The sequence below is a fragment of the Otolemur garnettii genome, unplaced genomic scaffold (assembly GCF_000181295.1).
Source record: "Otolemur garnettii isolate 467f Iridium unplaced genomic scaffold, OtoGar3 scaffold00126, whole genome shotgun sequence".
Taxonomy (NCBI): Eukaryota; Metazoa; Chordata; class Mammalia; order Primates; family Galagidae; genus Otolemur; species Otolemur garnettii.
The window spans coordinates 5348176-5362484 of record NW_003852521.1 but is presented as its reverse complement, the minus strand read 5'-3'; the positions used below and the strand labels follow the sequence as shown (position 1 = coordinate 5362484).

The 14309-nt window shown below is 43.3% G+C and overlaps 1 protein-coding gene across 1 annotated transcript in view; it reads left to right on the top strand.

Moving 5' to 3' along the window:
• The window catches only part of MTHFD1L (methylenetetrahydrofolate dehydrogenase (NADP+ dependent) 1 like), a 197224-nt gene that overhangs the window by 31755 nt on the left and 151160 nt on the right, over window positions 1-14309 (top strand). Inside the window, exons 8-9 of the mRNA XM_003797876.3 lie at window positions 4891-5002; window positions 13468-13559. Coding sequence (XP_003797924.1) covers window positions 4891-5002; window positions 13468-13559 — 204 coding nt within the window. The remainder of the gene's footprint in view (window positions 1-4890; window positions 5003-13467; window positions 13560-14309) is intronic.

The window sequence follows — 14309 nt, the reverse complement described above, 5'->3', positions numbered from 1 at the left end:
GTTAGGGTCATGCTTAGTGTCATGCTCCAGGGTCATGCTCACTGTCAGTGTCATGCTCCAGGGTCATGCTCAGTGTCATGCTTCAGGGTCATGCTCACTGTCAGTGTCATGCTTCAGGGTCATGCTCAGTGTCAGGGTCATGCTTAGTGTCATGCTCCAGGGTCATGCTCAGTGTCAGGGTCATGCTTAGTGTCATGCTTCAGGCTCATGCTCAGTGTCATGCTCCAGGGTCATGGTCAGTGTCAGGGTCATGCTCAGTGTCATGCTCCAGGGTCATGCTCAGTGTAATGCTTCTCCTCCTAGCCTTTTAGCCCATTTTCAATCCAGCATCCAGAGGATTCTTCCTAAAAGACAGCGACTGCAAGATGGCAGCGGGTGCACCGTACCCCAATCTGACAGCCGCTTTTGTCTGTTATCAAGAAAAGGTTTACTTCAGCTGGGTGCAGTGGCTCATGCCTATAATTCCAGCCCTTTGAGGCAGGAGGATCTCTTGTGGCCAAGAGTTTGAAACCGGTCTGGACAACATAGCAAGATGCCTGCCCCCCTACAAAAAATAAGAATAAAAAATGTAGCCAGGTATAGTGGCTACAGATGAGGCTATAGAACCTCATCCTATGATTAGGATGATTAGCTATGATTACGCTGCTACACTCTAGCTGGGGTGACAGAGAGACCCTATCTCTAAAAATAAAGAAAAGAAAAGGTGTGTACATTCAGAAATTTTGCCATCTCATAAAAGCAAAAACAACATCTAACTCCTTAAGAGTTTGCCATGAGATAGTCGGGGAGACTTGATGCTACGTAGGATTTTCACAGACACTCCCTGTCTCACTGCAAAGCACGGATCTGCTCTGGAGCACAGTGTGACATATAAAGCCACTTAACCGCTCTCGTAAACCACAGTGCGTCCCAGTTCACTGGAAGTGCAGGTCAAGTGGGGGGACCTCCCGGGGGTGGTAGAGCCCCTCACTTGCTTGGGGACCTCTCTCAGTTCTGTGGGTGTAACTGACTAGCACACAGGGACTGATCACGAATGCCAGTGTCTACCCAGCTACTCAATACTAGCAAAGCTTCCTTTCTACTCGTGTGAGGAAAATAAGTAGAAATGGAACGTGTAGTGTTTTCTCTTTCTCAGTGGCCTGCCCTGTGCCCCTCCACCTGCGAAAGGTCTCAGCTGCAAATCTCCTGGGCGGGGGCTGGATTTTGATTTTATATCCTCAGCTACCCCAGGGTCTGCCCTAAGTAGCACTGGACAGGTGTCGTGTGAATGAGTATATTCACTAAAGAACCCTGGATCTCTCTTCATCTCTTTAGTTATTGCGGGGTTTTTTATTTGCTTGATTTTTTTTGTTGTTGTTTTAAGGTAGAGTCTCACTATGTTGCCCTCAGTAGAGTGCTTTGGCATCACAGCTCACAACAACCTCAACTCTTGGGTTTAAGCGATTCTCTTGCCTCAGCCTCCCAAGTAGCTGGGACTACAGGCACTCGCCACAAAGCCTGGCTTTTTTTTTTTTTGGTTGTAGTTGTCATTGTTGTTTGGCCGACCCAGGCTGGGTTCGAACCTGCCAACTCCAGTGTATGTGCCTGGCATCCTAGCTGCTGAGCTACAGGCGCCAAGCCTATGTGCGTGTTTTTGTCATTTATTTTATTGAGGCAAAGTCTCCCAGGCTGGAGTGCAGTAACATTGTCATAGCTCACTGTAGCCTCAAACTCCTAGGCTCAAGCCAGCTTCCTGCCTCAGCCTCATGAGTAGCTGGGACTACAGGTGCACACCACTACACCTGGCTGATTTTTCTATTTTTTTGTAGGGAAAGGGTCACACTATGTTTTTAGGGCTGGTCTTGAACTCCTGCAATCACCCTCCTTGGCTTCCCAAAGTGCTGGGACTACACTAGGGTGAGCCACCTCACCCAGCCTAGTTATTATAATTATGGATGCACATGTTTGCTGGAAAAAGCATCGTTGTTAATTTTTTAAAAAAATAACATTCATTGTGTTAAATCTGGTTTTCTGAACTGTCTTGGTAACATTTGGAGCAAATAAAAACATGTTTCATAGGTCTCCGGTGATACCAATCACAATTCTTTAAAAAATGTCTTTCGGCTGGGGGCAAAGTGGCTCACGCCTATAGTCCTAACACTCTGGGAGGCTGAGGCAGGTGGATTGTTGAGCTCACAGGTTCAAGACCAGCCTGAGCAAGAGCCAGACCTCATCTGCAGAAATAGTCAGGCATTGTGGCAGGCGCCTGTAGTCCCAGCTACTCAGGAGGCTGAGACAAGAGAATTGCTTGAGCCTGAGAGTTTGAGGTTGCTGTGAGCTGTGATGCCATGGCACTCTACCACGGATGACAAAGGGAGACTCTGTCTCTAAATAAATAAATAAATATCTTTCAGTCTCTCTATTTTCATGTATTTCTGCCTTGAAAGTATATAAAGATCTCATACGTGGGGTCCTCGTAATGAATTCTTCTATAGCACATTGATAGCAGAAGATAAATACTGTGTTCTAGCCAAGAGGGGAGGGTTTGCTTTCTATAGTTAGAATTTTTTAATGTATTTGTTTGCCAAATATGAAATCAGGATAGTCCATAATAACTTTCTGAATCTCCTCTGTCCTTCATTTCCCCATCTCTTAGTTTTTCTGATGCCTGCCCCCTGCGCGGTTCACAAATCTCTAACTTAGAGAAAAATTGTTTGCTGTTATCTACGCTACCGCGCCTCCATGATGCAAATAAAATGTCTGCGTCTCTGTGTCTTGTTATTGTTTTAACATTTGGTCCGCTGCCTGGGGACTGGGTGGTTCTCTTTAAACTCTTTGACTCGGGTCTCAGCAGAGAAAGCAATATTTTGTTATGAGGTAGAGTTTCGAGCCAAGCTTTGGCCAGGGTCTTTCCCATCTGGGAGACGGAGAGCAGGCACAGCAAGGGAGATGATGATTCCCCTTGCATTTTAGCTCATTAAAATCTTCCCTCATCCTCAGTCGGTTATTTATTGATTTAAGCATCTAGCGCTTTTCCTTTCCAGAAAGAATTAACATGTATGATGTGATCATTGGTAAGGGAGGAGATTTTTGTCTTTTCTCAGTGGGATTAACTGTCCCCCGGTTGCTTATTAACACAGCCCACTTTCGAGTGTGTGGAGGTGCAGAGCTGAGGGGCAGAAATGAGATTTCTGAGATTTATAGGCAATGAAAAGAACAGGTTTTATCAAAGACACCTCGTGTGGGAAACCGAGTGTTCTTAGGGGACTCGTGTGAACCTGTGATCCTTGGCTTTTTCCAAAACGAACGTTTCATTCTTATTTCTATTAATGTCCTTTTAGCAGATATTTTAACACTTTCTGGCTTTGCTGCTCTTGGGCATGAAGCTCACGCCAAATGGCATCTTTTATCTGCTGATCTGCAGCGTGCCTTAAAAGTTTGCATTTTTCCTGGGGTGGACTGTGCTTCATTCTTCGACAGTAGTGTATGTGAATGACGAAATACTTTTTTATATGAATGTTCAAAATCCTTTTTCCACTTAAACACTGTTATTCCCCCACATGTAACACCGTCCAGAAGTCTGGCTGCTTTCCTGATTTATCTGCAGTGCTCATTTGCGGCATTACCCGACTGATCGCCGGTGATGTTGGCTGCAGCCTTCCTCGTGCCGGCAGCACTGTCATGGCCCTTGAGCACAGAAGAATGGTTATTTGGGAAATTTCAGCATGGATCTCTCTCTCTCTCTTTTTTTCTTCTTGACTGTGAGTCTCACTTTGTTGCCCAGGCTAAGAGACCTCAAACTCCTGGGTTCAAGAGATCCTCCTGCCTCAGCCTCCCGAGTAACTGGGACTATCGATGCCCATCACCACACTAGCTAATTTTTCAGTTAAAATCCAGCTAATTTTTCAGTTTTTAATAGAGACGGAGTCTCACTCTTGTTCTGCCTGGCCTCAAACTCCTGAAGTCAGGCGATCCACCTGCCTCAGCCTCCCAGAGTGTTAGGATTATAGGCATGAGCCACCGTGCCACCGTGCTCAGCCTGTGCTCATTAAGAGACTTGGAACCACCCTTGATCTGGCCTGTTTTGTTCATAAGCCATCACCCCCCCCCCCCACATCACCCCACTGACACCTTGGTCTTCTTTCAGTTTATTGCTGCTATCAGTATAGTTTTTTTTGCCCTATCCATTTTTTGTTTCTTTTGGAGATAAGGTTCTGTTCTATCACCCAGGCTAGAGCATGGTGAAATTCTCAAAGCTCACCACAGCCTCAAACTCCTGGGCTCCAGCCATCCTCCTGCCTCTCTTTTTTTTGATATTGCAATTAATGGTGAAAACACAAATTGTAATACTCATACAGTAACACAAATTATAATACTCCATTATAATATATTATAATGCTGAAGTGACTTCACTGAAGAAATGTTTAAAATCCCATTTTCTTTTCTCTCCAGTATGTGACAATCATGTTGTTTGTACTAAAATGTACTTGAATGGAATTAGTAGGCCAGGTGGCTCACACCTATAATCCTAGTAATTTAGGAACCTGAGGCAGGAGGATCGCTTTAGCTCAGGAGTTCAAGATGAGCCTGAGCAAGAGCAAGACCCCAACTCTACAGAAAATAGAAAACTTAGCTGGCTGTAGCAGTGCACACCTGTAGGCTCAGCTACTCAGGAGGCTAAGGCAGGAGGATCACTTGAACCCAGGAGTTGGAGGTTGCAGTGAGCTCTGATGCTGCTGCTGCACTCCAGCCTGGATGATAGACCAAGACCCTCCCATCCATACTAGCAGTTTGGAAGTAAACCCTGGATCTGTGACTTTTGTCTTAGGTCGAAATACTTTGACCTTAGCAGTTCGTCATGTATTTCTGCTTTCGATTAAAATGTGTTTGGTTTTCCCTTTTCTCTTTTAGCTTCGTGAGGCTGACATTGTGGTCATAGGCTCCCCAAAGCCTGAAGAGGTTCCTGTTACCTGGATACAACCAGGAACTACTGTTCTCAATTGCTCTCATGACTTCCTGTCAGGTAAATCTCTTAACATTTGTGAGGGGCGAGTCACATGCCAGGAATGGTCACACACACTTGAAGTCTCACGTGCTCAGATGATTGAGGCAGGAAGATCACTTGCAGCCAGGAGTTCAGGGCTGCAGGGAGCTAAGCTCACACTATTGCACTTCAGCTTGAGTGATAGGGTGAGACATTGTCCCCCTAAACAAAACCCAGAATCACACAGTTCAATGAAGCAATTAAAGGTACAGTGTGATTGTGGGGTTAATGGCTCTTTCCAACAACTGAAAGAAATATGCTATGTAAAATATGTGTAGTTTCTGCATATAACTGCTTTTAATCCCCAAAGACCCCCAATGCCTAACCTTCTGATGGTGAACAAGGCAGATTTGTCCTGTATTCAAAATCCCAGTTAGATTAAGAAAGTTAATTCTGAAATTTGTTTCTGTTAAATGAATGCTGTTTGGGTGCAATATTGACTTGCCATTTTTTGTTAAAAAGTTCATATTTAGGACAATTTTGGCACAGTCCTGCCTGAAGATAGGAGAGTCTACTTTGTCATTATATGACAGCGACAACTGAGAGTGCCATGGTGTCACTGTAGCTCACTGCAACCTCAAAGTCTTGGGCTCAAGCTATTCTCTTGCCTCAGCCTCCAGAGGAGCTGGGACTACAGGTGCCCACCACAATGCCTGGCTAGTTTTAGGGACAAGGTCTCCCTCTGGTCTCACACCTCTGAGCTCAGGCAATCCACCTGCCTCAGCCTCCCAGAGTGCTAGGATTACAGGCATGAGCCACCGTGCTGGGCCATTACTTTTTCTATTTGTAGTAGAGATGGGGTCTAGTTCTTGCTCAGGCTGGTCTCGAACTCCTAAGCTCAAGCAATCTACCGGCCTTGGCCTCCCAGAGTGCTGGGATTATAGGCATGCGCCACTGTGCCTGGCCTTTAATAAGGCTCTTATAACACTTATTTTTTTTGAAAAAGGCGTTCCCCAAAACATTAGATCCCAATGTAACAATTCTCTTGGATGAGGAAAAAAGATCAAAACATACAATTGGTCCTTGACTTAAAATGGGCTACACCCTGGTGAACTAAATCAAAAATATCTTAAACCAGAAATGGGCGTTCGATAGACTTGATGGGATGCTAAAACAGACATCCAGCAAAAGCTGGCGACTCAGTACTCTGCAGAGTATTGGTGGTTTACTGTTAATTACGTGGTTGACTGGCTTCACTGTTGCTGCTGCCAATGTCTTGAGTATCACTGCTGCTCCCAGGAAAAGATCGAAATTCAAAGTACAGTTTCTTCTGAATGTGTGTAGCTTTTGCACTATTGTAAAGTCAAAATACAATTCGTGGAGAACATGGTAATTCGAGAACTGTTTGTATATTTTGAACCGATTCCATAAGTATGCTGATTCATTTAGATTATTTTACATGTAGCAGGTCCAGTTGTCACAGTTTTTTTGTTTTTTTTTTCTAGAGACAGAGTCTTATTTTGTCGCCCTTGGTAGAGTGCTGTAGTGTCACAGCTCACAGCAACCTCCAACTCTTGGACTTAGGCAATTTTCTTGCCTCAGCCTCCCGAATAGCTGGGACTACAGGTGCCCACCACAGCACCTGGCTATTTTTTGTTGTTGTTGTTGCACTTCGGCCAGGGCTAGGTTTGAACCCACCACCCTCAGTATATGGGGCCTGCTCCTTACTCACTGAGCCACAGGTGCTGCCCAAGCTGTCACAGTTTTTGTGCTGAGCTTTGAATGCCCAGTGCGTAGGACCATGCCTGCCACCTAGTGAGGGCTCAGTGAATAGTGGGTGCTGAATGATGAATAAACGTCACCTTGGCATTGTGCTCTGCTCGTGGTTTTCAATTTGTTGCACATTTCAAGACGTTTCTTTGAACTTCCTCCCATTTAAAAATGGGGCTGGCAGGGCAGCTGTGGGGACGAAGATGAGGGACGCTGTCTCTATAGATGGCACAAATGAGCGTCTCCCAGGTGGTACTGTCCATAACAGTGTTACATTTCTAAAGAGTCAAAAGTTACAGTTTTCTCAACTTAGATTAGGAAAAATTTAATCTGTGAGTAAACTGGATAAACTTTTCCCCCCTCTTTTCTTCATAAGCTTGCCACTTTAAACAAAGAAATAGACTTGTGAAACATTATTAAAAAGAAAAGTGCTGGTCGGCACCTGTGGCTCAGTGGGGTGGAGCACCGGCCCCATATACCAAGGGTGGTGGGTTCGAACCAGGCCCCAGCCAAACTGCAACAAAAAAATAGCCGAGCATTGTGGTGGACGCCTGTAGTCCCTGCTACTCAGGAGGCTGAGGCAAGAGAACTGCCTAAGCCCAAGAGCTGGAGGTTGCTGTGAGCTATAACGTCACAGCACTCTACTGAGAGCGACAAAATGAGATTCTGTCTCTAAAAAAAAAGAAAGAAAAATGTTTTTACTTAATATCAGAAGAAGAATTTTTAATAAGCTTATGGTGAGGTGAATGAAGAGTTTTATAACTAAATTTTCATTTTCACCTTAGTGGTACAGGGTCCCTTCCCCTCCACCCTGAAAAAGTAGATGGGATAAGGTGATTTATGATGAGGTAATTCTGTGGAGGCTTTTTATTGAGTACCTAATCCTGGGAGAGATTTTCCCGATGGCTGATATCCCAGAAGCAGAGCTCAGAAAACAGTTATACCTAACTCGCTGGGTCTGTTCACTCAGTTAGTATGTGAGTCACATGTTTAGACTCAAAACTGGGAATTATTAATGTTCTATTTTCTAGCTATAAAAAACTACTTTTTTATTATTTAAAAAGAGACCCTATTTCGGGCGGCACCTGTGGCTCAGTGAGTAGGGTGCCAGCCCCATATACCAAGGCTGGCGGGTTCAAACCCAGCCCTGGCCAAACTGCAACAAAAAAAGTAGCCAGGCGTTGTGGTGGGCACCTGTAGTCCCAGCTACTCGGGAGGCTGAGGCAAGAGAATCACCTACGCCCAGGAGTTGGAAGTTGCTGTGACCTATGTGATGCCACTGCATTCTACTGAGGGCAATAAAGTGAGACTCTGTCTCTACAAAAAAAGAAAAAAGAGAGAGTCCCTATTTCACATGAAAAAAACATGCCATGATCTCGTAATACCCTGCTAAAGAGCAGAATTATTCAGAAGAGACCAGGGAGAAGCCTGGGCCCAGAGAATACCATCAAAACACAACTTTGTGGTCAGAAGTAGTTTATGGCATCATTTTAAGTAAACGTAATTCTATTTCGTGTAGAGTCCCAGCCTGTGCTGAGGAAGTGGAGGATCCCCCGGGACCATGGGCCTTCCCTCTTATGGCTAATACAGTAGAAAGAGCATGGACGTTAAAATCAGGATTAACCTAAGGAGGAAAAGACAGTTGGATTTTTGTAAGCTTTTGATTGCATTGCACTTTGGCTGTGAGAGCAAATCACAAGCTCTCTGACCCTCAATTTCCTTGTAGGTAAAATGGGAGCCCCGTTTCTGGGAGGAATGACTGAGTGGGAGCTCAGGGGCAGTGCCCCTTTGGGACTGTGCATACACGTAGGTCTGTTCCCTGCACCCCCTCCCTCAACTAACACACAGAATAACGAAGTTCAGACTTCACCTTAGCGAGTACAAGTTTATGTTTGAAAAATCAAGCCCAGGGAAGGAAGAAGTCTAAAAACTTCTGAAAATGTCGGAAGGCAGCTGTAGAGCAGTCAGACACGCAGGTAATATAATCACTGTCCTGATGTATTTGGAATAAAATAGGGATATTTGCTTATCACTTCTGAACTACATAAAATCCTTTATGTCTCTTACCTGTTCTTTTATTTTTATTTTTTTTCATATTCTGGCTCCATCCTTGATGTACTATCAGTTTTCCATTTCAAGTAGTAATAAGTTCTCAATGCAAAATATTTGGTTTTTTACTTTGAAAAAAAATTTTAATTAATTGATTTATTTATTTTGAGACGGGGTCTTGCCCTGTTACCTAGGCTAGAGTGCGGCGGCACTCTCACGGCATCATACCTCACTGCAACCTCACGGGCCTGGACTCACGCAGTCCTCTCTCAGCCTCCCAAAGCGCTGAGGCCTGAGCCCCCACTGGGCCCAGCCTGGCTTTTTACTTTTTTTAAACAACTAAGTAATTTAGAATATGTAGCCCTATTTTAATCTTCTTGGTCTCAAGCAATCCTCCTTCTTCAGTCTCCCAAGCGGCTGGAACTACAGGTACCCACCACAACATCTGGCTAGTTTTCCTTATGTTGACCACTTCCATATGCTGGTCAACGTACAGAGGTTCTACTGTATTTTATTCATATCCCTTTAAACATCTCTTGCATTGTATTCTTATAAAAATTAATGATACACTGTCATTTGCAGTGGGATTTAAATGACTTTAACTAGGAATGCACTGTCACGAGAATTATGCTAAATGACTCATACCAGTTTCATTTGTTGCTTTTACTTTTTATCCTACATAGTTAATATATTTAACTTATAAGCCAGTCACCCGAGATTTTTTTTTTATCTTTAAAAAAGGTCGTATCTATGTGAGTTTCTAATTTTTAGCTCTTCCTGATTGTAAAACCTTACATCAATTTTTTAGAGTAAAAGAAATGTTTTCCTCAAGGGGAAAAAACATTTGAAAGTTCAGTCTACGGGTTCCTAGAGCACTTTTGCGATAAGAAGGGGCTCTTGGCCAGGCTGTGTAAAAGCTGAGAAGTTTCCATAGAGCAGAGATGACAGGAAGACTGAAATTCGCCTTGGCCCCTCCCACTTCACTGATCCTTCTGGCAAAGTTGCCAGGGTGGTCTCAGAACAGCTCATGTCAGGAAAAGGGCTGTTCTGATTTCCAGGGAAAGCATGATAACATTTTGGCCTTAAATCTTCTCATTGGATAAAGCTGGGTTATAAGAAAGATTATAAATGAAAGGCTGTCTCATAAAGTGATTCATTGACTTGTCCCTGGAGGAATCACGAGTTATGGGAGAGCACTGTGGGAAGGGAAAGGGCCCTTCCAGGTTTGGGACAGAGCCCCTGTTGGATTCTGAACCCCAGAAGTCTCCTAGGCCCAGATTAGACAACCTCTAGGCACAATTCCGTCTTTACACAGGCAAGGGAGAGAAATAACGTTTCCTTTCTCAATTCTTTTTAACCATGGAGTTTATTAAGAATGTATTCCTGGCTGGGTGCAGTGGCTTACACCCGTAATCCTAGCACTCTGGGAGGCTGAGGCGGGTGGATTGCTTGAACTCACATGTTCCAGACCAGCCTGACCAAAAGCGAGGCCCTGTCTCTACTAAAAAATAGAGAAACTGAAGCAAGAGGATTGCGTGAGCCCACTAGTTGGAGGTTGCTGTGAGCCATGATGCCATGGCACTACCTAGGGCAATAGCTTGAGACAGTCTTAAAAAAAGAATGTATTCCTATTCCTTGAGTTACCAGTCTAAATTGCTTCAAATTCCCTGGATTTAGAACTTTTAATTCAATTGTGAGACTGTATTGATTCTTACTGCAAAAGCTTATGGTAGAAAATCTGCAAAATATAGAATAGTGTACAGAAAAAAATAAAGTAACTTGTGCTCTCATCACCTTGAGATAACTACTTTACATTTTTCCATAAAAATGAAAATACTATTACAATAAAAGCATTACTGAAGATCTGATGACTGTTTCTTCAAAAAGAGAATATTGGTCCTGGAAGATTCTTCGAAAAGTTTGGAATATACGTTCACATATATATATGTCAAAATAAATAGGATGCGAGTGTTACGTTTTAAAAATCTTTGTTGCTTTTTTTTTTTTTTTTTTTGAGACAGGGTCTCACTATGTTGCCCTTGGTAGAGTGCTATGGTGTCACAGCTCACAGCAACCTCAAAACTCTTGGGCTTAAGCAATTCTCTTGCCTCAGCCTCCCAGGTAGTTGGGACTACAGGTGCCCACCACAACACCCCCAGCTATTTTTTGTTGCAATTGTCATTGTGTGTAGCTGGGCTGGGAGCAAACCTGCCAGCCTCAGTGCATGTGGCTGGCACCGTAACCACTATACTACAGGCGCCAAACCAGCCTCCTGATTCTTATGCCTAGTAGACTAAAGTTTGCAAACGTCACTATGGAATGAAAAGCAATAGGCTCAGCATAGTCCCAGCTCCAAGGGCGATATAGCGAGACTCTGTCTCAGAAAAAAGAAAAGAACTAGGAGGTAACACCATTCATAAACAAAGTCAACTTTCTCTCTGGACATCTTTTAGTGTCTCGAGGAGTGCCACTTTGTCCATTTCTGCTTTTTATACTTTTTGACTGTGAGTTTGGGGCTTACCCAGGGTTTACAAGGAGAAAAAGTTTTCCTCGGCCTCCGGCGTCTATTAGTGTGCAGGGTTATAGAATCCTCCCCTCTGGTTTTGTCATCAGTCTGCTCCTACTTGCTTCTCTATTCCATGAATTTCTGAAGATTTCTGTTCCATTCGTGGTACATATTTTACCATTAGGATTTCTTTTCATTTGTCGTTACCTTTTTAATGACTTTAAATGGTGTTTTAGTTAAAAGGAGAGAGCAGTGTGCTATATGCTCCCTGCCTTCTGGAGCTTGCAACCGTGAAAGAATCTGCTTTGTTCATCGCAAAGCTTATTATGCTTGTTGAAAGTGTTTGTGACAGGGATGGGCATATTGTGATACAGCTTTTCAAAGTAGGAAATTCTCTCTTCTGCTAAATTCTGTTGTGAAAGTGACTGACATTATCGGAGGAATTCTTTACCTGGTAACTGTGGAGGTGAGGTAGTCTTCATTCACAGGGGAATTTGTGAGTGTATTCCAGGAACATGCGGCTATATTGTTACCAGCTCCTCAAATGTAGCTTTTTCTTATTTGTCTATTAATCTGGAACGAAGAATGAGCAAAGCATCTTCCTTTGCTGTAGTAGTTGGATAAGTTCTAGAGATCAGATCTCTGGTGGTTAAAGCAAAATAAATCTTTCTCATCCCCTCGACTCTTGGCTTTTGCCTAAATATAATTTATAAAACTGAAGTGTTAGTAATCTTTAAACAATACCTGAGGGATACGATTCTCCAACACCCTGAACTCATTTGACAATAGAACATCACAAAACACATACTCTGAAGGGTTTTGTGCTCTTTCTTGCAAAGGATTGGCAGCAAAGTGAATAATTTAGGAGTAGAGTTGTCCAAAAGAGAAGAAAAGAGTTTCTTAATTCAAAAAAGTTACTATTTAGAAATATTTCTTTTCTCCGGGGGAGGACGTAGGCTAAAGCATTTTGCTGGTGTGTTTCTTTCTTATACGTTTTGTAAGAGCTAAATACAGGAAGGGAAAGTCGAATTCTAATCCACATCTTTCTGTTTGGAAAATAAGGTAATTCTCAAAATCAATATCCTGAGGTGTAATTTCTTCATTTTGATAGGAAATCGGTTGTATTGCTTCTGTGACAGAGATTTTTAAAAATTATCCAGGAAAGCCTGATCTGTCACCAAACACACTGGCCGGCCTTCTGCTGTGTGCTTGTCCTCCTGCTTCTGCTTTTTGTCTAGAAATGAAATCACTTCTATTTTCTACATACTGTCCACTGAAGACTATAAACACTTGATCCAGTAAAATCAAGCCCTACTGCATAAAAAAATAAAAATCTTTGGTTAGGAAGTGCTTCTAACACGTTATGCTGTGAGATATTCATCTCTGTCACTTTCTTCTTGGTTTTGTTTTGGTTTTTTTTTTTTTTTTTTTTTTTTGGCAGTTTTTGGCCAGAGCTGGGTTTGAAACCACCACCTCCATCATATGGGGCTGGCACCCTACTCCTTTGAGCCACAGGTGCCGCCCCCTCTGTCACTTTTTTCTAACCAGTATATTTGCTCTAGGAGTTTTAATACACACTATAAGTCAAGCACTTTAGATACTATTTCATTTCATTTTTACAGAATCCTAGAAGGTTGATCTTACGTACGTTAATTAATGAGCTCGAAGTCACAACTGCTAGCATGAGGAAGAGGCCTGATTTTAATCCAGGTCTAACTCTGAAATGTGCAGACCAGGCCACCTACCTGTTAAATGTTTCACATGTTCCCTATGAAATGTCTTGAGCTCCTGTTTACATCTTAAATATACCATATTTCAAAAATCATGATATGACATTTAGGGTTGTCTGACAAGGTACTGTGTGTGTACCTAAATGCTTCTGTCTGGTTCAATGTGAGTTGTGAGTTTCCAAAACACAGTGTGCTTTGTTAAATGTATTAAATAAAATGTGTCATTGAATCCATTTATCCCAGGTACACAGTTGAGCTGCACGTTTCTTTGATGTGCAGTCGGAAGCAGCCCCAGTCCAGAGCCCCAGCGCTGCGGCTGAGTGACTGGCCTGCAGCTGTGCCCTGCTAGCCCAACTTGCTTGGTTGAAAATCAGACCATTACCCAGGGTGCTGGCTTTTTACAAGGAGCGATTGTGAATGACTATATGCTCAAAGTGTTTCTTTTGCAGGGAATGCTGGGTGTGGTTCTCCTGGGGTACATTTTACTGGCCTCATTGAGGAAGGGGACGTGAGTCTTCTTGCCGCAGCTCTGCGGATTCAGGTGTGTTTGACGTGGCCGTCTGAGAATTCAGAGTTTAGAGATTTGATCAGTAGTAGTTGCTAACCTTTTGCAAGTGTTTTCTTTTTCCCAGCTAAAGTGTTAAACACTTTACACAGAGAACAACCTGCCCTATTGATTAATGATGAAAAAGGATGCTTATTATTTGCCAGTGATCACACAGCCTGCATGGAGCAGGAACCAAATTGGGGTTTGTACATTAGTTATCTAGCACTGTGTAATAAACCGCTCCCCAGAATTTAGCAACTTCAAACAACAAAACCTGTCTGGTTTCATAGTTTCTGTGAGTCAGAGATTAGGGAGCAGATTAACAAGTTGGATGGTTTTGGTTTAGTTAAAATCAAGATGCTGGCTGGGGCTGCAGCTGTCTGAAGGCTCGACTGGGGCTGGAGGGTCCATCTGGAGAAGGTCCACTCACGCCGCTGTTGGCATGTGCTGTCCAATTCCTCATTGGCTATTGGCCAGATGTCTTACTTCCTCCTCATGTGGATGTCTCTGTAGGGCTGCTCACAGCCTGGCAGCTAACGTTCCCCAGAATGAGTAATCTAAGGGAGCGAGCAACGGGGAAGCCGCTGTGTGTTGTATGGCCCAGTCTCTGAAATCATGTGCAGTCACTTCCTTTTCTTCCGTTAGAAGTGAGTCACTAAGTCTAGTCCACATTCAAGGGAAAGAGACTGGGGCTCACCTCTTGAAGATGGAAGGATTAAAAAATTTGTAAACATCTTTTTAAAC